Source organism: Pseudophryne corroboree, chromosome 9 (genome assembly GCF_028390025.1).
Source record: "Pseudophryne corroboree isolate aPseCor3 chromosome 9, aPseCor3.hap2, whole genome shotgun sequence".
NCBI classification, from domain to species: domain Eukaryota; kingdom Metazoa; phylum Chordata; class Amphibia; order Anura; family Myobatrachidae; genus Pseudophryne; species Pseudophryne corroboree.
Genome location: NC_086452.1, coordinates 52,213,211 through 52,236,263, shown reverse-complemented (window position 1 = coordinate 52,236,263; position 23,053 = coordinate 52,213,211). Strand labels below are relative to the sequence as shown.

Genomic DNA, 23,053 nt, shown 5'->3' with positions numbered 1-23,053 from the left:
GCTAGTGCAGGATCTAAGGGGGATTAACAAAATAGTTGAGAGTCAGTTCCCCGTAGTGCCAAATCCAGCTGTCATCCTAATGCAAATCCCTCCCACTGCGAAATTTTTCACTGTTATTGACCTCTGCTCCGCTTTCTTTTCGGTACCTCTGCACCCTGACAGTCAATATTTGTTCGCATTTACATACAGAGGAGTCCAATACACATGGACTTGATTACCACAAGGATTCATAGATAGCCCAAGTATATTTTCTCAGGCTTTGCATGATTGTTTACAGTCTTTCCAACCAGTGAGTGGATCAGTATTAATACAGTACGTGGATGATCTACTACTGTGTTCTGATTCATTGGAGGCATCCCTGAAGGATACGAAACAGCTCCTGTTTCATCTTTCAGACACAGGACACAAGGTTTCCAAAGACAAGTTGCAATTATGCCAAACTAAGGTAAAATATTTGGGACACTGTTTAACACAAGGACTGAGACACCTGACCGCTGATAGAATTCAAGCAATTAGAGACATGACTCTGCCACAAACCCAGCAACAGATCAGAACATTTTTAGGAATGTGTGGGTATTGCCGTAATTGGATCCCAGGGTTTTCCATTTTAGCGTTACCTTTGCAGGAAATGGTCTCCTCAAACAAACCTGATCGGATTTCGCATACAGACGAGTCTGAGGCAGCATTTGAGAGACTTAAACAGTGCCTAACGCAGGCACCAGCATTAGGTATGCCGGACTATGGGAAACCCTTTGAACTATACGGAACAGAAAGTGCTGGTTGCGCGGCAGGCGTACTAACCCAAAAGCACGGTGATGCCAGCAGGCCAGTAGCATATTACAGCGCTCAGCTAGACACGGTAGCGCGATCCCTCCCCACATGCTTGCGAAGCGTTGCTGCGATAGCATTACTAGTAACGAAAAGCGAAGACGTCGTGCTAGGTCACAACCTCACAATTCATACACCGCATGCAGTGTCAGCCTTGTTAAATTCTGCCCAAACCAGGCACGTCTCATCAGCGCGGTTTACAAGATGGGAATTGGCACTAATGGCCCCCGTAAACATCACCATAAGGAGATGCAGTGCATTAAATCCTGCAACATATCTCCCAAGTGTGTCTGGACAGACCCAAAGGGTGGAGGATGAGAGTACTGGGGAAGGAGGATTTAATACAAAGGAAGATACTCATGATTGTATGGAATATTTGACCCAAAATTTTACCGCAAGGCCTGACATCAGTGACAACCCACTGGAAGATGCAGAACTTACGTTCTACACGGACGGTAGTTGTCATAGACAGTCAGACTCGGGAGACTTGTGTACTGGATACGCAGTCGTAGATGACCAAGGCACCATAGAAGCGGAACCACTAGGCCCACCTCACTCAGCCCAGGTTGCTGAACTGGTCGCCCTAACCAGAGCATGTGAATTGGCTAAGGGCAAATCAGCCAATATCTACACCGATTCTAGATACGCATTCGGGGTAGTCCATGATTTCGGAGCCCTATGGCGCCTCAGAAATTTCATGACGGCAGCTGGTACACCGGTAGCGCATGCAGCCCACATAAAAAGGCTTCTAACAGCGATACAGGAACCCGACAGAGTGGCTGTTATCAAATGTAAAGCACATACATATAGCCAAGACCCAGTATCGCTTGGTAACAGCCGAGCAGACGAAGCAGCTAAGTTAGCAGCTGCTACCCCCAGACAGACAGACACCACACAACTGATGGTATTTAATACCATCAACACACAGAAGTTGTGTGAGATGCAAAATGTGTGTTCCACACAGGAAAAGGCAGTCTGGAAGGCAAAGGGATATGGCCAGGAGTCCTCAGGACTCTGGACGGATGGACGTGGTAAACCAGTGGCCCCCAGAGCATATCTTCCATGTTTGGCTGAAGCAGCTCACGGGCTGACTCATCTAGGCAAGGAAGGGATGTGCAAGTTGGTAAGAGCATATTGGTGCGCCCCAGGATTCTCCTCTCATGCAAGTAAAAGAGCCATGTCATGCCTTACCTGTTTGAGAAAGAATATTGGAAAGGCAATACCTACAGAACCATCCCATATCCCACCTGCCGGTGGCCCTTTCCAGGTAATACAGATTGACTTCATTCAATTACCCCCTTGTCGAAATTTGAAATATGTACTTGTTTGTATAGATGTTTTCTCAAATTGGGTCGAAGCATTTCCGGCGGCCACAAATACCGCTATGTTTACTGCTAAGAAAATTGTGCAGGAATTTGTATGTAGATATGGTATCCCTAGAATTATCGAAAGTGATAGGGGTACCCATTTTACAGGTGATGTCTTTCAAGGAATGTGTAAATTGATGGGAATTGATAGCAAGCTGCATACTCCATACCGTCCACAGGCGAGTGCGAAAGTGGAAAGAGTGAACAGCACTATTAAAAATAAACTGAGTAAAGTGATGGCAGAGACAGGATTGACATGGCCAGAAGCTTTACCCATTGTACTGTACAGCATCAGAACCACTCCCAGGTCCCCTCTTAATCTGTCTCCCTTTGAAATCTTGTTTGGTCGACAACCGCATGTTATGATTAACCCTCAGGATGATTTGAAGTGTAACAATGAAGTGACTGTAAAATACTTGATTAACATGAGTAAACAGTTAAGGAATCAAAATGATAATCTGAAGTTAGTGATTCCTGATTTACCAGATAGTAATTGTCATGACATTGAACCTGGGGATTATGTAATGATACGGAATTTTCTACGCTCAGGTTGCCTTATTGACAGATGGGAAGGACCATACCAGGTCTTATTGACTAGCACTACAGCATTGAAGGTTGCTGAGAGAGAGACTTGGGTTCATTCGTCCCACTGTAAGAAGGTTGCTGATCCAGAGAGGTCCCGTGATAAGGAACAGACGGTAGAGGTTGTATCACTGGAGTGTCTGTTCCAGGAAGATTGAGGCGGCACCTGAGAATTGAAAATCACAAGACCAAAAGCAGTTGTCGATCCCCTGTTCCCTTTTATTGTTTTTCTCCAATTTCCCATCCCATCTCCCTCAATTATTTTTTCCCCCTCTCATTCTTCTTCGCCTCCTCCTATAAGATGGACTTGCCCCAAGAGACTGTGATCCGGATTTTCCTGTTGACCATGATGTTGACCAGAGCAGTCTGTTCCGGCGAGAGTACCATGGAGGTCGAGAGAGGTTCTGGAATGGGTTCTGATGATAAAGATGGAGGCGTAGTTTTCCGAGAACAACATAATCAACAAGCAAAGGCGAGTATCAGAAAACGATCCGATAGCATTGACCATAGAAGGAATTGTGAAGGATTGTTAGCTGAAGAAAACTGTATCTGTAGGCTCTGTAACAATGTCATTGAGGATGGGTGCATTAAGAAATGCCAATCCAGTTTTAATATCCATATGGACCGGCATCCATTGAGTGACTATCACTCCTTAGTGGGTAATGTGTTAAACAAAACAGATTGTTGGGTATGCTCTCAAGTACCTCAGGGTCATAGCAAATCAGGGCTAGTACCATTTCCTTTAACGAAAGAGGAGGTACTTGAGTTAAATGGTGGGAGACCGGTGGACCGGAGGTTTAATATCTCCAGCCCTCCTAGTTTGAAGCTCCACCAATACCATGTGGATAGGTCCCTATTATGTTTCAACATCTCCAATCCCCGAAAACCGGGAAATTGGGAAGTGTCATGGAGTAATCACACCATGACCTTTTCGCATAGAGCAGATAGAATGCCTACAGATACAGAGCTTGTACGCCACATAGCCAGTAGAGGAAAATCTTTCCGGTATAGGTATACCTTAGGAAATAGGATTACTAAAGTTGGAGAGGTATCACCAGGATACTGTGCACATATCGTACAACCTGATACGTGTACTAAGCAGATGGAAGAATTAGGGATAGGAGAGTTCACATGGAAGGTGTGTAATATGGTTATGTCCTACTCCGTCCCATATGTTCTCCCCGATGATGCATATTTCATATGCGGGAGAAAGGCGTACAAGTGGCTTGCCCCAAACTCTGAAGGATTGTGTTATATTGGAAAAGTACTGCCTGAAGTAATGACTGTATCACATGACAAAATGAAAGACATACACCGTGGTGCCCAAGCTCCTTATACTCACACCCATTACGAGCACGTTGTTAAAAGGCACCTGATAGAGAAGACAGAGCATCCGGCCTCTGATCTGATAAGTGAATCCACCGGGATTCAATTCTTAATCGCGTTAGATTTCACCCGCACCGCTAGAGGAGTGCTGAATTATAAATACATTTCTGCGCTCGCCAATTTGTTAGATAATATCACTGAAATGTATGATGACACGTTTAGGTATACTGGAAGAGAACTTCAGGCTTACAAAACAGAACTGGTACAGCATAGAATGGTTCTCAATTACCTCACAGCAGTGACAGGCGGATATTGTGTCACACTGGCAACACAATACGGCGTGAAATGTTGCACATATATTACAAATAGCACCGAGGATCCGGTCGAGGTCATAGACCAAAAGATGGACGATATTCTCCAATTGAAGTGGGAATTTCGCAGGAGACACAATCTCACTCTTGCCGCTGTAGGTAATGAGCTGACTGGTTGGGTGTCATGGTTGAACCCGCGAAATTGGTTTTCTGGTTTAGGAGACTGGGCTCAAGGAGTCATAATGGATGTTGGGAAGTTTCTCCTATGTATCTTAGGTGTTGTCATATCGATTGGATTGATATTTAGATGCGGTCAGGCTTTAATGAAGTGCAATCATCGTACTAGGGTAATGAGTTTAAGGAGTGAGGAAACTGTAATTAACCTGGACTTGATTTATGACCCAAATGTAGAAACAATGATGTGATGAAAATGCAATTTCTACGGTCCGTTTCTTTCACCTGTTTTTCCGTTTCCTCCAAGGTAACAAGACCCACTTGGACGAGGAATTTGGTGAGCCGATATACAGACAACAGAGGGATTAAAGAAGAAGTTTGACAACCTGATACACAGATTTTTGATGAACTATGCCATGGATCCCCAGTTTCCCTAGAAATTTTAAAATTACGCTAGCCCAACACTTTTGTAAATCTATGGACATTGACAGCTTTTGCTCGCACCTTATGGGCAAAAGCACAAAGAAGACTGCATTCAACAGACACCAAACAAGACCTCAATCGACGACTGTACATTTACCTGACATAGAATACCACCGCATTTACCGTAATTATGTCTTTTCTTCATTTCTACACCCCTCAGGTAATGACACACATAGTCGATAGGGAATACAGACACAGATATCAGCAATCACATATCTCCCCCATTCATGTATCATCAACTAAAATGTGCTCCCCCATTTTGTTACAACCAAAGCCGAAAAGAGCTCGGTAAAGTTTGACAGCCCATCCACAGACCCGTACCACGGGATAAGAAGGAATTCACATGTATACTTCGCAATACCTCGAAGCTTGATTTAAAACACGTACGGCACGATGATACATGACCCCCAAGCACGGATTCATACACACATGCTTCTGCTATCTCACTAGGTCATACCCTTTTCCTACCATCTCCTCTCCTCCCTTACCCAACCATGTAAATGTATTAACCCCTAACATATATTTTTCTCTTTTTGAAATGTTTTCAGGAAGTGGCAGTTATTGTTGACTGCCAAAGGGTGGACTGTCAAAGTCAGAAAAATATCTCTATGCACACTACCATATTTGCACCTCACACAGGTCCGTGCTGCGCATGCGTACGCTCTCCCGTGCGTACGCATACTCACAGTCGCGGGCACCCGCAGGCGCACGGTATGCGTATTTACGGTAGAGTTTATGTGATCGTAGCGTGCGACTCAATCGATACATATTTTCAGTAATAATGTATTTTGTAGATCATGGTCCCTTTGATAGATTCTGAAAGTTTAGTTAACATAGCATGTTCCTGAACAGAGAGATCCCTCTTTGTATTGTACGAAGGGTCTAACAGGGGTCATACAGTGGTGTTTGGTACCCATCGGAAGAGTATTTAAATAGCAATATTCCGGTGTTGGTTTGGAGCGGATTAATCGCTCGTGCGAATAGTTATGGACATAAGAAGTTTATGTCCATTTACTATTATTTGTTCTTATTTAGTCATGCGGCGGGAAACTCAGTATCCCACCCACCTGAACAGTTGGAAACAGTCACAACCCACCTGTATGAATCAACCAATGACCTTTTGTTATAATGCGAAGCCGAATTCCTGTGTCCAATGAACAATGAGATTGTAGGGACCATTGAATTGTATTGTGTGTGGGGCATAAATAGGCAGGCCGACCATATCCAGTTCACTCTCTTCAACGGTTCTCATTGCTGATAATCGGGAGCTGGATATCGAGGCGCATGCGATCGTTTCCCCTTGTGCGTAAGTGTTTCTCCGCAACTATATTGATCTTCTTGTTATTGTGGGCCAATCTCTCTCATTCTCATTCTCTCTCTCTCTCTTTCCCTTTCTCTCTCATTTTCCTTTAAATTGAATTGTATTGTATTTTCTGTGTAGTTATATGGTTAGGTAGTCTATGTTATATTGTAGTGTATGACTTGTATTGTGTTTAACTCTTTTGCAAGTATAGCATTCATAATATATATTTTAGGCGTTGGACCCTGAGTACGGTATCTGTGTGTTTCTTATAGTATTAAGTATTCTCAGAGCGTCGGTGACGCTCAAACAGCTTTTAAGGTATTAAGGTTATACTGTGTTGCATTTACTCTCTAACATTACACTAAGGTTTTACTGCACAATACACTGTTTATGGTTTAGATACAAAGGTTTAATATAGTGAGCGTCAGCGCCGCTGGTGATCTCCTCGTGGTCCCGAGCGTTCGCTACGCTATAGCGAATCATTACGTTTGTTAACAGCCAATAACGTGCCTGCCTGTGATCTCTTGGCCGTGAGTGAACGTGACGCTTGAGCGTCTCGATCACGGCAAAGCGATTGTTACGCAACTAGCGTACCCTTACGGTACTTCATACATAAATAGCGTACAGTGTTCTTGGACCTCATAAAGGGTATTATATACGATAAATATTTAGCTTTATCACAGGCTAAACAGCGAGTCAGATTTTCTGACTCCAGTCGTCCTGGAAACATATATTTTCAGGGCCCTGACAACGTCAAGTAACTTGGAGTCCTCCAAGTCCCTAGTAGCCGCAGGTACCACAATAGGTTGGTTCATGTGAAAAACAGAAAACACCTTAAGGAGAAATTGAGGACGAGTCCTCAATTCTGCCCTGTCAGAATGAAAAATTAAGTAAGGGCTTTTATATGATAAAGCCGCCCATTCTGACACACGCCTGGCTGAAGCCAGGGCTAATAGAATCTTCACCTTCCATGTGAAATATTTTAATTCCACAGTGGTGAGTGGATCAAATCAATGTGACTTTAGGAAACTCAAAACAACATTGAGATCCCAAGGTGCCACTGGGGGCCCAAAAGGAGGCTGTATATGCAGTACCCCTTTTACAAACATCTGAACTTCAGGCACTGAAGCCAGTTCTTTCTGGAAGAAATTCGACAGGGTCGAAATTTGAACCTTAATGGACCCTAATTTTAGGCCCATAGACAGTCCTGTTTTCAGGAAATGTAGGAAACGACCCAGTTGGAATTCCTCTGTAGGGACCTTCTTGGCCTCACACCACGCAACATATTTTCGCCAAATGCGGTGAAAATGTTTTGCGGTTACATCCTTCCTGGCTTCGACCAGGGTAGGGATGACTTCATCTGGAATGCCCTTTCAGGATCCGGCGTTCAACTGCCATGCCGTCAAACGCAGCCGCGGTAAGTCTTGGAACAGACAAGGCCCCTGCTGGAGCAGGTCCTCTCTTAAAGGTAGAGGCCACGGTTCTTCCGTGAGCATCTCTTGAAGTTCCGGGTACCAAGTCCTTCTTGACCCATCCGGAACCACGAGTATCGTTCTTACTCATCTCCTTCTTATGATTCTCAGTACTTTTGGTATGAGATGCATAGGAGGGAACACATACCCTGACTGGTACACCCACAGTGTTACCAGAGCGTCCACCGCTATTGCCTGAGGGTCCCTTGACCTGGCGCAATATCTGTCTAGTTTTTTGTTCAGGCGGGACGCCATCATGTCCACCTTTGGTTTTTCCCAACGGTTTACAATCATGTGGAAGACTTCCCGCTGAAGTCCCCACTCTCCCGGGTGGAGGTTATGCCTGCTGAGGAAGTCTGCTTCCCAGTTTTCCACTCCCGGAATTAACACTGCTGAGAGTGTTATCACATGATTTTTCGCCCAGCGAAGAATCCTTGCAGTTTCTGCCATTTCCCTCCTGCTTCATGTGCCGCCCTGTCTGTTTACGTGGGCGACTGCCGTGATGTTGTCCCACTGGATCAATACCGGCTGACCTTGAAGCAGAGGTCTTGCTAAGCTTAGAGCCTTGTAAATTGCCCTTAGCTCCAGTATATTTATGTGGAGAGAAGTCTCCAGACTTGATCACACTCCCTGGAAATTTTTTCCTTGTGTGACTGCTCACCAGCCACTCAGGCTGGCATCCGTGGTCACCAGGACCCAGTCCTGAATGTCGAATCTGCGGCCCTTTCATAGATGAGCACTCTGCAGCCACCGCAGAATAAAACACCCTTGTCCTTGGAGACAGGGTTATCCGCTGATGCATCTGAAGATGCGATCCGGACCATTTTCCCAGCAGATTCCACTGAAAGGTTCTTGAGTGAAATCTACCGAATGGGATCGCTTTGTAAGAAACCACCATTTTTCACAGGACCCTTGTGCAATGATGCACTGATACTTTTCCTGGTTTTAGGAGGTTCCTGACTAGCTCGGATAACTCCCTGGCCTTCTTCTCCGGGAGAAAACATCCTTTTCTGGACTGTGTCCAGAATCATTCCTAGGAACATTAGACGTGTCGTCGGAAAAAGCTGCGATTTTGGAATATTTAGAATCCACTCGTGCTGTCGTAGAACTACTTGAGATAGTGCTACTCCGACCGCCAACTGTTCTCTGGACCTTGCCCTTATCAGGAAAGCGTCCATATTTCTTTTAGGAAGAATCATCATTTCGGCCATTACCATGGTAAAGACCCGGGGTGCCGTGGACAATCCAAACGGCAGCGTCTGAACTGATAGTGACAGTTCTGTACCACGAACCTGAGATACCCTTGGTGAGAAGGGCAAAATTTGGACATGTAGGTAAGCGTCCCTGATATCCAGTGACACCATATCGTCCTGGTTCGCTATCACTGCTCTGAGTGACTCCATCTTGATTTGAACCCTTGTATGTAATTGTTCAAATCTTTTAGATCTCACCGAGCCGTTTGGCTTCAGTACCACAATATAGTGTGGAATAATACCCCTTCCCTTGTTGTAGGAGGGGTACTTTGATTATCACCTGCTGGGAATACAGCCTGTGAATTTTTTCCCAATACTGCCTCCCTGTCGGAGGGAGACGTTGGTAAAGCAGACTTCAGGAACTTGTGAGGGGAAGACATCTCGAATTTCCAATGTACACCTGGGATACTACGTGTAGGATCCAGGAGTCCACTTGCGAGTGAGCCCACTGCGTGCTGAAACTCTTGAGATGACCCCCCACCGCACCTGAGTCCGCTTGTATGGCCCCAGCGTCATGCTGCGGACTTGGCAGAAGCTGTGGAGGACTTCTGTTCCTGGGAATGGGCTGCCTGCTGCAGTCTTCTTCCCTTTCCTCTAACCCTGGGCAGATATGACTGGCCTTTTGGCCGCCTGCCTTTATGGGTACGAAAGGACTGAGACTGAAAAGACTGTGTCCTTTTCTGCTGAGATGTGACTTGGGGTAACAAAAGTGGATTTTCCAGCTGTTGCCATGGCCACCAGGTCCGATGGACCGCCCCTTTATACGGCAATACTTCCATGTGCCGTCTGGAATCTGCATCACCTGACCACTGTCGTGTCTATAAACATCGTCTGGCAGATATGGACATCACATCTACTCTTGATGCCAGAATGCAAATATCCCTCTGCGCATCTCGCATATATAGAAATGCATCCTTAAAATGCTCTATAGTCAATAAAATATTGTTCCTGTCAAGGGTATCAATATTTTCAGTCAGGAAATCCGACCAAGCCCCCCCAGCGCTGCACATCCAGGCTGAGGCGATAGCTGGTCGCAGTATAACACCAGTATGTGTGTATATACTTTTTAGGATATTTTTCAGCTTCCTATCAGCTGGCTCCTTGAGGGCGGCCGTATCTGGAGACGGTAACGCCACTTGTTTTTATAAGCGTGTGAGCGCCTTATCCACCCTAAGGTGTGTTTCCCAACTCGCCCTCACTTCTGGCGGGAAAGGGTATACCTCCAATAATTTTCTATCGGAGGAAACCCACGTATCATCACACACTTTAATTTATCTGATTCAGGAAAAACTACAAGTAGATTATTCCCACCCTACATAATACCCTTATTTGTGGTACTTGTAGTATCAGAAATATGTAACACCTCCTTCATTGCCCTTAACATGTAACGTGTGGCCCTAAAGGAAAATACGTTTGTTTCTTCACCGTCGACACTGAAGTCAGTGTCCGTGTCTGTGTCTGTGTCGACCAACTGAGGTAAATGGGCGTTTTTACAAGCCCCTGACGGTGTCTGAGACACCTGGACAGGTACTAATTTGTTTGCCGGCCGTCTCATGTCGTCAACCGACATTGCATCGTGTTGACATTATCACGTAATTCCTAAATAAGCCATCCATTCCGGTGTCGACTCCCTAGAGAGTGACATCACCAATACAGGCAATTTGCTCCGCCTCCTCACCAACATCGTCCTCCTACATGTCGACACACACGTACCGACACACAGCACACACACAGGGAATGCTCTGATAGAGGACAGGACCCCACTAGCCCTTTGGGGAGACAGAGGGAGAGTTTGCCAGCACACACCAAAAACGCTATAATTATACAGGGACAACCCCTTATACAAGTGTTTTCCCTTATAGCATTTTCACATATGTAATCATATCGCCAAATAAGTGCCCCCCCTCTCTGTTTTAACCCTGTTTCTGTAGTGCAGTGCAGGGGAGAGCCTGGGAGCCTTCCTCACAGCAGAGCTGAGCAAGAAAATGGCGCCGTGTGCTGAGGAGAATAGGCCCCGCCCCCTAAAACGGCGGGCTCTTCTCCCGGAGTTTGTGAGATCTGGCAGGGGTTAAATAGATCCATATAGCCTCAAGGGCTATATGTGATGTATTTTAGCCATAAAAAAGGTATAATACATTGCTGCCCAGGGCGCCCCCCCCCAGCGCCCTGCACCCTCAGTGACCGCTGGTATGAAGTGTGCTGACAACAATGGCGCACAGCTGCAGTGCTGTGCGCTACCTTATGAAGACTGAAAGTCTTCTGCCGCCTGTTTCTGGACCTCTGGACCTCTTCAACTTCGGCATCTGCAAGGGGGGTCGGCGGCACGGCTCCGGGACGAACCCCAGGGTGAGACCTGTGTTCCGACTCCCTCTGGAGCTAATGGTGTCCAGTAGCCCAAGAAGCAAATCCATCCTGCACGCAGGTGAGTTTACTTCTCTCCCCTAAGTCCCTCGTAGCAGTGAGCCTGTTGCCAGCAGGACTCACTGAAAATAAAAAACCTAACTTAAACTTTTATTCTAAGCAGCTCAGGAGAGCCACCTAGATTGCACCCTTCTCGGCCGGGCACAAGAATCTAACTGAGGCTTGGAGGAGGGTCATAGGGGGAGGAGCCAGTGCACACCACCTGATCCTAAAGCTTTTATTATTGTGCCCTGTCTCCTGCGGAGCCGCTAAACCCCATGGTCCTGACGGAGTCCCCAGCATCCACTTAGGACGTTAGAGAAATCAGAATACCTCCATGGTCTTTGATAATCCCTCAGCCCCTTTGACTGCTGTTTTCGGAATTTTGACATTGCTTTTGAAGGCTTTGTCAGAGCTTGACCGCGGCGGAAACCTTGCTCCCATGTTGAGCGGCTTTAAATAAACAGGAAACGCATACCCAGGAGTCACGCAAACTAGCGCTGATCTTATTACCGTTTGTGCACACATACTAAGCTCTTGGTAAGTGCTTTTAACATTTGAAACCGTACTCCAGAGAGCGCTGCTCGGTGCTTTCCACCTTTATAATAGGAACAGAAAGACCGTAACGGGTGTCTTTTTTTTTTTTTTTTTTGATAGGTATCTTGAGATGCCTGTTAGGGCTTGCTCCCATGACCTTGGCGGAGCCTTCCTCCCGTGCCGGGCGCCCTTAACTAGACAGGCCACGCATAGCCGGGAGCCGCTCACCCTGTTACTAAATTTTGTGCAAACATAATCAGTGTAGGTGGTACGTGATTCTTTTAAAGACCGTACCCCATAGAGCGCTCCTCAGTGCTTTCCCCCCTTTTATTAGGGACAGAAAGACGGGAACGGGTGGCGGAAGTAAAGGTATACTGGATTCATCTGGCTGGATCTTACTAACCAGTACATACAAAACACAAAAATAAAATAAAAATGAAGTATAATAATATTAATAATATCAATAATATAATAATAATAATATCACCAGCCACGTTGCAACCCTTACACCCTCAACTGTATTTCAGTTCTGAGGTCGGGGTTGTGATCCAGTCGTTCCCATCATTTCATCGGGATCTTTAGTTTAGAAGTCCCTTGAAAATCTAAAGCATAAAAAAATACATGAAAAAATCCTTTGCAGCAGAGTCCTATTGCTCCAGCAGAGGGCGCTGTAACTGGCCAGGAAGTCTACCTATTTTAAAGTTAAAAACGCCTGAGGATCCATTTGGCGCCTCTATTCTTTATTAATGGCCGCCATTATTTATTATTATTATTATTATTATATATATATATGCATATTACTGAGTGCTTAACTAACCCGTTGTCGTCCCCCTCAGCCCTCCGCTGGCGGCGGGAAGGGACGAGGAACCATCTGAGCGGGCGGCTGGACGTACTTCTTTAAGTGCCCCGTTTACCGACAGGCGCGTCCGTCTTCCTCTGACTGCCGGTGGGAGAGAGAAGAGTGAGATGTGTGCGGCGAGAGGACAGCGCGCGCGTCTCCGCTGTATGCGAGGACGCCTCCGCTGTCAGCCGCGATTAGCCTCCCCCAGCCCTCCTACATTAATGTGCGGTGGGAAGTCAGTGCGCTTCCTCGCTGTAGAGGAAGGGGAGGCGCAGGGGAGCTGACTATTGGGAGCCGATGCCAGGGAGCGATGGCGGCAGTGTTTGAGCCCGCGATGTGAGGAGGGGGGGGGGGGGAAGTGAGGAGGCGGGGGGGGGGGGGAGTGAGGAGGCGGCGGGGGAGCTGTGCTGCTAGTGTGCCAGGACCTAAGTTACAGGGAGCCTGGATGCAGCAGCGTGTACCCTAATAGAAGAAATCCATAAAATCACCAGTACTCACTGCCCTTGTAAATGCTGACTCTGTGCTCTGGATTTTCCATAGAGAGATGCAGATTCCTTTATCTGGGATCCTTGTCTCTCCATTCTGAAAGCCTTTATCCCCCTTTTATTAGGTTGACATAGCATAAAATATTTAGGTAAAGCCTGCACCCTCCTTTGATGTAGGTGGGATTGGGCATTGTTTTACCTCTTGTAAAGCCTGCACCCTCCTTTTAGTTAGGAGGGATTGGGCCAGTCATTAAAAGACAAAAGAAAGAAAAATAAAATAAATTAAGATAAAAAAATTCTTCACGGAGCTAGGAGCTCCCTTCAGTGCCTGTTACCTCTTAGGCACAATTTTTCAAACTGAGGGATGAGGGATGTGAAGGGGGAGGAGCCGGCTGTGCAGACAATGCTAATTTTTAGATTGTGCCACACCTCCGGTTGCAAGCTTCACACCCCTATTGTATATGACTCCAGTGTCCCCTAGTGGATGAAAGAGAAATATTAATAAACAAAAATAAAATAAGGCCCTGCTTCCTGTGCAAGGAAGTGAAAAAAAATCTAAGAAGAAGCAGGGCAGCTTGCTACAGGGTGCAGGCAGCTCTTGTTTCCCCCTAGGCCGTAAACTCTCTGCTGAAGGAGGAAATGGTTTGGACAGACAGGTACATTCATAAAAGTATTTTCAGCGAAAAAAATAAGAATTTACTTACCGATAATTCTATTTCTCGTAGTCCGTAGTGGATGCTGGGGACTCCGTCAGGACCATGGGGAATAGCGGGCTCCGCAGGAGACAGGGCACATCTAAAAAGCTTTTTAGGTCACATGGTGTGTACTGGCTCCTCCCCCCATGACCCTCCTCCAAGCCTCAGTTAGGTACTGTGCCCGGACGAGCGTACACAATAAGGAAGGATTTTGAATCCCGGGTAAGACTCATACCAGCCACACCAATCACACCGTACAACTTGTGATCTGAACCCAGTTAACAGTATGATAACAAAACGAAGTAGCCTCCGAAAAGATGGCTCACAACAATAGTAATAACCCGATTTTTGTAACAATAACTATGTACAAGCATTGCAGACAATCCGCACTTGGGATGGGCGCCCAGCATCCACTACGGACTACGAGAAATAGAATTATCGGTAAGTAAATTCTTATTTTCTCTAACGTCCTAGTGGATGCTGGGGACTCCGTCAGGACCATGGGGATTATACCAAAGCTCCCAAACGGGCGGGAGAGTGCGGATGACTCTGCAGCACCGAATGAGAGAACTCCAGGTCCTCCTTAGCCAGAGTATCAAAATTTGTAAAATTTTACAAACGTGTTCTCCCCTGACCACGTAGCTGCTCGGCAAAGTTGTAATGCCGAGACTCCTCAGGCAGCCGCCCAGGATGAGCCCACCTTCCTTGTGGAATGGGCATCTACATATTTCGTCTGTGGCAGGCCTGCCACAGAATGTGCAAGCTGAATTGTACTACAAATCCAGCGTGCAATAGACTGCTTAGAAGCATGAGCACCCAGCTTGTTGGGTGTATACAGTATAAACAGCAAGTCAGACTTTCTGACTCCAGCCGTCCTAACTATATATATATATATATATATATATATATATATATTTTTAGGGCCCTGACCACGTCTAGTAACTTGGAGTCCTCCAAGTCCCTAGTAGCCGCAGGCACCACAAGAGGTTGTTTCAGGTGAAAACGCTGACACCCCTTTATGAAGAAACTGGAGACGAGTCCCAGTTCTGTCCTGTTCAAATGGAAAATTTTAATATGGGCTTTTGTAAGACAAAGCCGCCCATTCTGACAATCGCCTGGCCGAGGCCAGGGCTAACAACATGGTCACTTCCCATGTGAGATATTTGTCAACAGCATGGTCACTTTCCATGTGAGATATTTCAAATCCACAGATTTGAGCGGTTCAAACCAATATGATTTTAAGAAATCCCAACACTATGTTGAGATCTCACGGTGCCCCTAGGGGCACAAAAAAGCTGTATATGCAATACATCCTTTACAATCTGGACTTCAGGAACTGAAGTCAATTCTTTCTGGAAGAAAATCTACAGGGCCGAAATTTAAATGTTAATGAACCCCAGTTTGAGGTCCAAAACACTCCTGTTTTCAGGAAGTGTAGAAATCGACCTAGTTGAATTTCCGTCGTGGAGCCTTCCTGGCCTCACCCACGCAACATATTTTCACCACATGTGGTGATGACGTTGTGCGGTCACCTCCTTCCTGGCTTTGACCAGGGTAGGTATGACCTCTTATGGAATGCCTTTTCCCCTCAGGATCCGGCATTCAACCGCCATGCCGTCAAACGCAGCCGCGGTAAGTCTTGGAATAGACATGGTACTTGCTGAATCAAGTCCCTTCTTAGCTCCCCAGGCCCTTAGTCCTCTGTGAGCATTTCTTGAAGTTCCGGGTACCAAGTCCCTCTTGGCCAATCCGGAGCCACTAGTATAGTTCATACTCCTCTATGTCTTATAATTCTCAATACCCTGGTTATGAGAAACAGAGGAGGGAACACATACACAGACTGGTACACCCACGGTGTTACCAGAACATCCACAGCTATCGCCTGAAGGTCTCATGACCTGGCGGAATACCTGTCCCGTTTTTTGTTCGGGCGGGACGCCATCATGTCCACCTTTGGTCTTTGCCAACGGTCCACAATCATGTTGAAAAACTTCCCTATGAAGTTTCCACTCTCCCGGGTGGAGGTCATGCCTGCTGAGGAAGTCTGCTTCCCAGTCGTCCACTCCCGGAAAGAACACTGCTGACAGTGCTATCACGTGATTTTCCGCCTAGCGAAAAATCCTTGCAGTTTTCACTGCCCTCCTGCTTCTTGTGCCGCCCTTCTGTTTACGTGGGCGACTGCCGTGATGTTATCCCACTGGATCAATACCGGCTGACCTTGAAGCAGAGGTCTAGCTAAGTTTAGAGCATTATAAAATTGCTCTAAGCTTATTTATGCGGAGAGAATTCTCCAGACTTAATCACACTTCCCTGGAAATTTTTTCCCTGTGTGACTGTTCCCCAGCCTCTCAGGCTGGCCTCCGTGGTCACCGGCATCCAATCCTGAATGCCGAATCTGCGGCCCTCTAGAAGATGAGCACTCTGTAATCACCACAGGAGAGACACCCTTTTCCTTGGATATAGGGTTATCCGCTGATGCATCTGAGGATGCGATCCGGACCATTTGTCCAGCAGATCCCACTGAAGAGTTCTTGCGGGAAATCTGCCGAATGGAATTGCTTCGTAATAAGCCACCATTTTTACCAGGACTCTTGTGCAATGATGCACTGACACTTTTCCTGGTTTTAGGAGGATCCCGAGTAGCTCGGATAACTCCCTGGTTTTCTCCACTGGGAGAAACACGTTTTTCTGGACTGTGTCCAGAATCTTCCCTAGGAACAGTAGACGTGTCGTCGGAAAAAGCTGCGATTTTGGAATATTTAGAATCCACTCGTGCTGTCGTAGAACTACTTAAGATAGTGCTACTCCGACCTCCAACTGTTCTCTGGACCTTGCCCTTATCAGGAAAGCGTCCATGTTTCTTTTAAGAAAAATCGTCATTCCGGCCATTACCTTGGTAAAGACCCGGGGCGCCGTGGACAATCCAAACGGCAGCGTCTGAACTGATAGTGACAGTTCTGTACCAGGAACCTGAAGTACCCTTGGTGAGAAGGGCAAATTTGGACCTGTAGATAAACGTCCCTGATATCCAGTGACATCATATCGTCCCCTTCTTCCTGGTTCGCTATCACTGCTCCGAGTGACTCCATCTTGATTTGAACGCTTGTATGTAAGTGTTCAAATATTTCAGATCTCACCGAGCCGGTTGGCTTCAGTACCACAATATAGTGTGGAATACTACCCCCTTCCTTGTTGTAAGAAGGGTACTTTGATTATCACCTGCTGGGAATACAGCCTGTGAATTGTGTGAGGGGGAGACGTCTCGAATTTCCAATGTACACCTGGGATATTACATGTAGGATCCCGGAGTTCCCTTGCGAGTGTTGCTGAAACTCTTGAGATGACCCCCTACCGCACCTGAGTCCGCTTGTACGGCCCCAGCGTTATGCTGCGGACTTGGCAGAAGCCGTGAGGAGCTTCTGTTCCTGGGAATGAGCTGCTTGCTGCAGTCTTCTTCCCTTTCCTCTCCCCCTGGGCAGATATGACTGGCCTTCGCCCGCCTGCCCGTATGGGGACGAAAGGACTGAGACTGAAAAGACTGTGTCCTTTTCTGCCAATATGTGACTCGGGGTAACAAAAGGTGGATTTTTCAGCTGTTGCCATGGCCACCAGGTCCAATGGACCGCCCCTTTATACGGCAATACTTCCATATGCCGTCTGGAATCTGCCTCACCTGACCACTGTCGTGTCTTCGTCTGGCAGATATGTACATCACATTTACTCTTGATGCCAGAATGCAAATATGCCTCTGCGCATCACACATATATAGAAATGCATCCTTAAAATGCTCTATAGACAATAAAATCCTGTCCCTGTCAAGGGTATCAAAATTTTCAGTCAGGAAATCCGACCAAGCCCCCTCAGCGCTGCACATCCAGGCTGAGGCGATTGCTGGTCGTAGTATAACACCAGTATGTGTGTATATACTGTTATGATATTTTTCCAGCTTCCTATCAGCTGGCTCCTTGAGGGCGGCCGTATCTGGAAACGGTAACGCCATGTTTTTTATAAGCGTGTGAGCGCCTTGTCCACCCTAAGGTGTGTTTTCCAACTCGCCCTTACTACTGGCGGGAAAAAGGGTATACCGCCCATAACTTTCTGTCGGAGGAACCCCACGTATCATCACACACTTCATTTAATTTATCTGATTCAGGCAAAACTACAAGTAGTTTATTCCCACCCTACAAAATACCCTTATTTGTGGTACTTGTGGTATCAGAAATACGTAACACCTCCTTCATTGCCCTTAACATGTAACTTGTGGCCCTAAAGGAAAAATACGTTTGTTTCTTCACCGTCGACACTGGGGTCAGTGTCCGTGTCAGTGTCTGTCGACCGACTGAGGTAAATGGGCGTTTTTACAAGCCCCTGACGGTGTCTGAGACGCCTGGACCGATACTAATTTGTCCGCCGGCTGTCTCATGTCGTCAACCGGCTTGCAGCGTGTTGACATTATCACGTAATTCCATAAGTAAGCCATCCATTCTGGTGTCGACTCCCTAGAGAGTGACATCACCATTACAGGCAATTTTCTCCGTCTCCTCACCAACATTTTCCTCATACATGTCGACACACACGTACCGACCTACAGCACACACATACAGGGAATGCTCTGATAGAGGACAGGACCCACTAGCCCTTTGGGGAGACAGAGGGAGAGTTTGCCAGCACACACCAAAAGCGCCATAATGTATATAACAACCCTAGAAGGTGTTGTTTCTATATATGGGCTCTTAATATATAATTATATCGCCAATTTATGCCCCCCTTCTCTTTAACCCTGTTTCTGTAGTGCAGGGGAGAGTGGGAGCCTTCCTCACCAGCGGAGCTGGTCAGGAAAATGGCGCTGAGTGCTGAGGAGAATAAGCTCCGCCCCTTTCACGGCGGGCTTTTCTCCCGGTTATTAGGAAAACTGGCCTGGGTTAAATACATACATATAGCCTTAATGGCTATATGTGATGTATTTATTTGCCAAATAGGTATTTATATTGCTGCCCAGGGCGCCCCCAGCAGCGCCCTGCACCCTCCGTGACCGTGTCAGTGAGCCGTGTAGCAACAATGGCGCACAGCTGCAGTGCTGTGCGCTACCTCTCTGAAGACTGTGAAGTCTTCTGCCGCCTGTTTCCGGACCTCCGTTCCGCCGTCTTTCTTCAGCGTCTGTAAGGGGGATCGGCGGCGCGGCTCCGGGACGAACCCCAGGCTGACCTGTGTTCCGACTCCCTCTGGAGCTCAGTGTCCAGTAGCCTAAAACTTCAATCCTCCTGCACGCAGGTGAGTTGCAAGTCTCTCCCCTAAGTCCCTCGTTGCAGTGATCCTGTCGCCAGCAGGAATCACTGATTAGAAACCTAAAAAAAAACTTTACTAAACAGCTCCTTAAGAGAGCCATCCAGTTTGCACCCTTCTCGGACGGGCACAAAAACCTAACTGAGGCTTGGAGGAGGGTCATGGGGGGAGGAGCCAGTACACACCATGTGACCTAAAAAGCTTTTTAGATGTGCCCTGTCTCCTGCGGAGCCCGCTATTCCCCATGGTCCTGACGGAGTCCCCAGCATCCACTAGGACGTTAGAGAAATGTGAAGTATGGAGATGCTGACGTCCCAGGCCTGCAAGAGAAAAGTGGCAGCATCTACAATGCCTATAGAGAAATGCTGAGGCCTTGTTTGTGAAAGTAATCGTCACCCAATCAGACAAATTAGCAACATATTTTGGGAATTCTATTCACTTGTCTAAATTTTTGAGACCACAAAAACAACTTAATTGTGCTCGATTCTCTTCTTTTTGTAACCAAAGAACATTTTTTAAAATATACCAATGAAACTTGTGGACTACTGAGGAGGTCACTGTGCTAACCACCTTACATGCATCTATGATATGAAGCTAATATGACAGTAGATGTACCAGAGAAGGTCGCTGGGAGGAACGTCAGCAGCAGATGCTGTGGATTCACCAACCGGACATAGCAGCGCCACTGCGGGTGCCCCTCGGTGCTGGACAAAACTCTGCTGTCATCCATCTCTTCTACGGGGCATGGACTCTACGGACAGAAATAAACTGCAGGTCACCACACACAAAACCTACACACGCACATACCGCCCAGTGTGACGGTGCAGGAGCTCCAGGCCCAATAGCTATATTATTTCTATTTGTTTTCTCATGTATCCTGCGATACGTCCCTGTCTGCAGTTGGTCACTAAGAAGCCACTAATTTGTTGACATGTGCAGCCAGTCTCACAATGCGAGTGAATGTTATTTTAAGAGAAGTTTAACAGTATGAATCTGTCTCCAGAAGAACTAAGAATGCAGCATCATTTCTGGGGGAAATCCCCAACAGTCGCAGTGTACCCCAATGTCAGCTAAGAAGCAACAGTATCACACTTACAGAATTGGCGTTACCTGCAATACTGTATCCTGATATTTTAGCCACATTTACTGGCTCATTGCTCATTCAGTGCAGAACAAGAGAAAGGGCGGGATGTAATGAAGTCTGAGTTCGGCGGCCGTACGGGATGCCGGACGAATTCAGAGGTTTCTTTAAAGGGGCAATCATTCACAAGCCTAAACCATGCCTTGTAAATGATTGCCTCTTTAAAAAAAAATGTCTGAGATCAGCCGGCATCCCGCCTAAATAGTTTAAGGGGCAAGGCTACAAATTCACAGCGGTGAAGACTCCACCTCCTTCTATATACAATGAAGAGGACAATGGGGAGGAGCCAGCGGCATAGGCGGGGAGAGAAAGCGATTTATACACTTTATTTATAAGATACTAAGGAAAGAAGAGGCCCAACTGGACTATGGTGTCTATATATATATATATATATATATATATATATATATATATATATATATATATATATATATATATATAAAATCGGTAAAACGGGGCCTTTTTTTAATACAACTTTATTGATCCTGTGTCAGTGTTTATTTATTTTCTTCTACTGCTGTACTTTAATGTAATACAATATATATATATATATATATATATATATATATATATAATGTATATATATTGTAAGATACTAGCTTTAGCACTGGCAGTTTCTGGCAAACCAGTGAACAGATATTACTAAGACAGTAAGTATGCTTTAACCAGCATTTATATGGCAGTGGCAGATCACACAGGGGGCACTTTAGGTGGTAGGCCCATGCCCTGGCAATAGGGACCCACACCTTTCCCACTTAAAGTTAGTGGCATTATCTGCATAAAAAACACTGGGGCTGCTGCAGAGATGAATACATGATAGTATAGCGGATGAGTTTTGCGTGTTCTCACTGCGTGTGCTCCGGAGCTGCGTGTACACAACTACGGCCGATGCCGCGTCATCTCTTGTGGGTAAGAAGTTGAACTGTGCAGCGGCTATGTGTATCCTAGTCATATAGGGGTCTATTCATGAAGCAGTGAAAAGAGCAGAGAGGTGAGCCGGTGGAGAAGTTGCACATGGCAACCAATCAGTGTTGAGGTAACATTTATAAAGTGCACCCTATAACATTATACGTAGCAGCTGATTGGTTGCCATGGGCAACTTCTCCACTGGCTCACTTCTCCACACTTTTCACTGCTTCATGAATAGACCCCTTAAGTGTCTAAAGGTAACGCATATAATAGTGAGAGATCAGGGACAAAAAAACATATATAAAAGGGGGAAATATGATGATTGCATATTCCTGGCTAAATGATAAAGGATTCAACCGCCACCGATAACGTGCGCTGCCCACTCTGCTTACAAGCGGGTTCAGGATAATTCAGCCTGTCCCACACTGTAATCTTAATCTGCCACGAGAATATGCGAGTTTCATCTGTTTCACAGTCACCTGTTGCTTGTTATATCTCTATCAACATTGCAAATAATATTCCAGGTGGTGCTCAAGCAAATAGCAATATGCAAATTCTAAGCAGTGCCGGAGCTCAATGTAACACAATATGTAACAAATCACAAGCCAAAAACACTTCTGGCAAATAATGAGAGTGAATAGAGGTAAAAACAAAATAAACACCAGGGAAATAAACTATTCTGGTGTAATGGATCCGTGTTTCAGGCAGGCCATTGTTTAGGATTTGTTATTAAAATAAAAATGATCCTATTAAAAAGCAATTAACCAAAGGGCATCGGCTTTAAGGGAAAAAAAAAGGGCAGGCAGGGAGTTGGGTGGGCAATCACTGTAACACTGCACATGGACCCGTTTGACTTTGGTGACCCTTTTGCATAGGGCGCCTCTTAAGACTTTCCGTCTACTCATGTGCCTTGTGCGGATCTTCTAGATACAACACTAAGGTGTTTTGCATTTTCCATTTAGACTCAGATATTTTAGACTGGCCACCAGTATAGGACGGGGCAGGTTTTAGCAGAAAGCGTGCGCCAACGGACAGCAGAGGCTGAAATAAGCCCCTTTCCCTGTACAGTATTTCAGTCTTTTCTTACATCACTACAGAGCAATGAAGACAGAAATCACTTGATATGAAGAATAAAGGGACAATTTTAGGTGTGATCAGTGATGATTCAAGGTGCAAAGATCACGCCCATGGGACATAGGGGCAGATGTATTAACCTGGAGAAGGCATAAGGAAGTGATAAACCAGTGATATGTGCAAGGTGATAAAGGCAGCAGCCAACCAGCTCCTAACTGTTAATTTACATATTGGAGCTGATTGGCTGGTGCCTTTATCACCTTGCACTTATCACTGGTTTATCACTTCCTTATGCCGTCTCCAGGCTTAATACATAGTGCCCCATACTGCCCCATAGTGACAAATGCTGGTCGGCCCCTCAGACGCATCTGCCTTAGAACCTCCTGCACGCATACATAAATGTGCAGATCAGACATCCATGACACATGATATCTAGCAATTTCCTAAACTGCGGGCAATAAATACCCTTTTATCCTGAAATAAGGTGTAATTATAGGTAATGTTAAAATATGTAACTACCAACTCCACATACATTTGCCGGCATGCCCTCTCTACCGCCAGCGACAGTAAATATAAAGCACAGGAAGGG

At 46.1% G+C, this 23,053-nt stretch overlaps 1 protein-coding gene across 7 annotated transcripts in view; it reads right to left on the bottom strand.

Annotated features, from left to right (window-relative positions):
- The window catches only part of SZT2 (SZT2 subunit of KICSTOR complex), a 295,338-nt gene that overhangs the window by 136,335 nt on the left and 135,950 nt on the right, over positions 1 to 23,053 (bottom strand). For all 7 annotated transcript variants that reach the window (XM_063939324.1, XM_063939327.1, XM_063939326.1 and 4 more), the window contains exon 24: positions 19,956 to 20,091. In XM_063939324.1, coding sequence (XP_063795394.1) covers positions 19,956 to 20,091 — 136 coding nt within the window. The remainder of the gene's footprint in view (positions 1 to 19,955; positions 20,092 to 23,053) is intronic.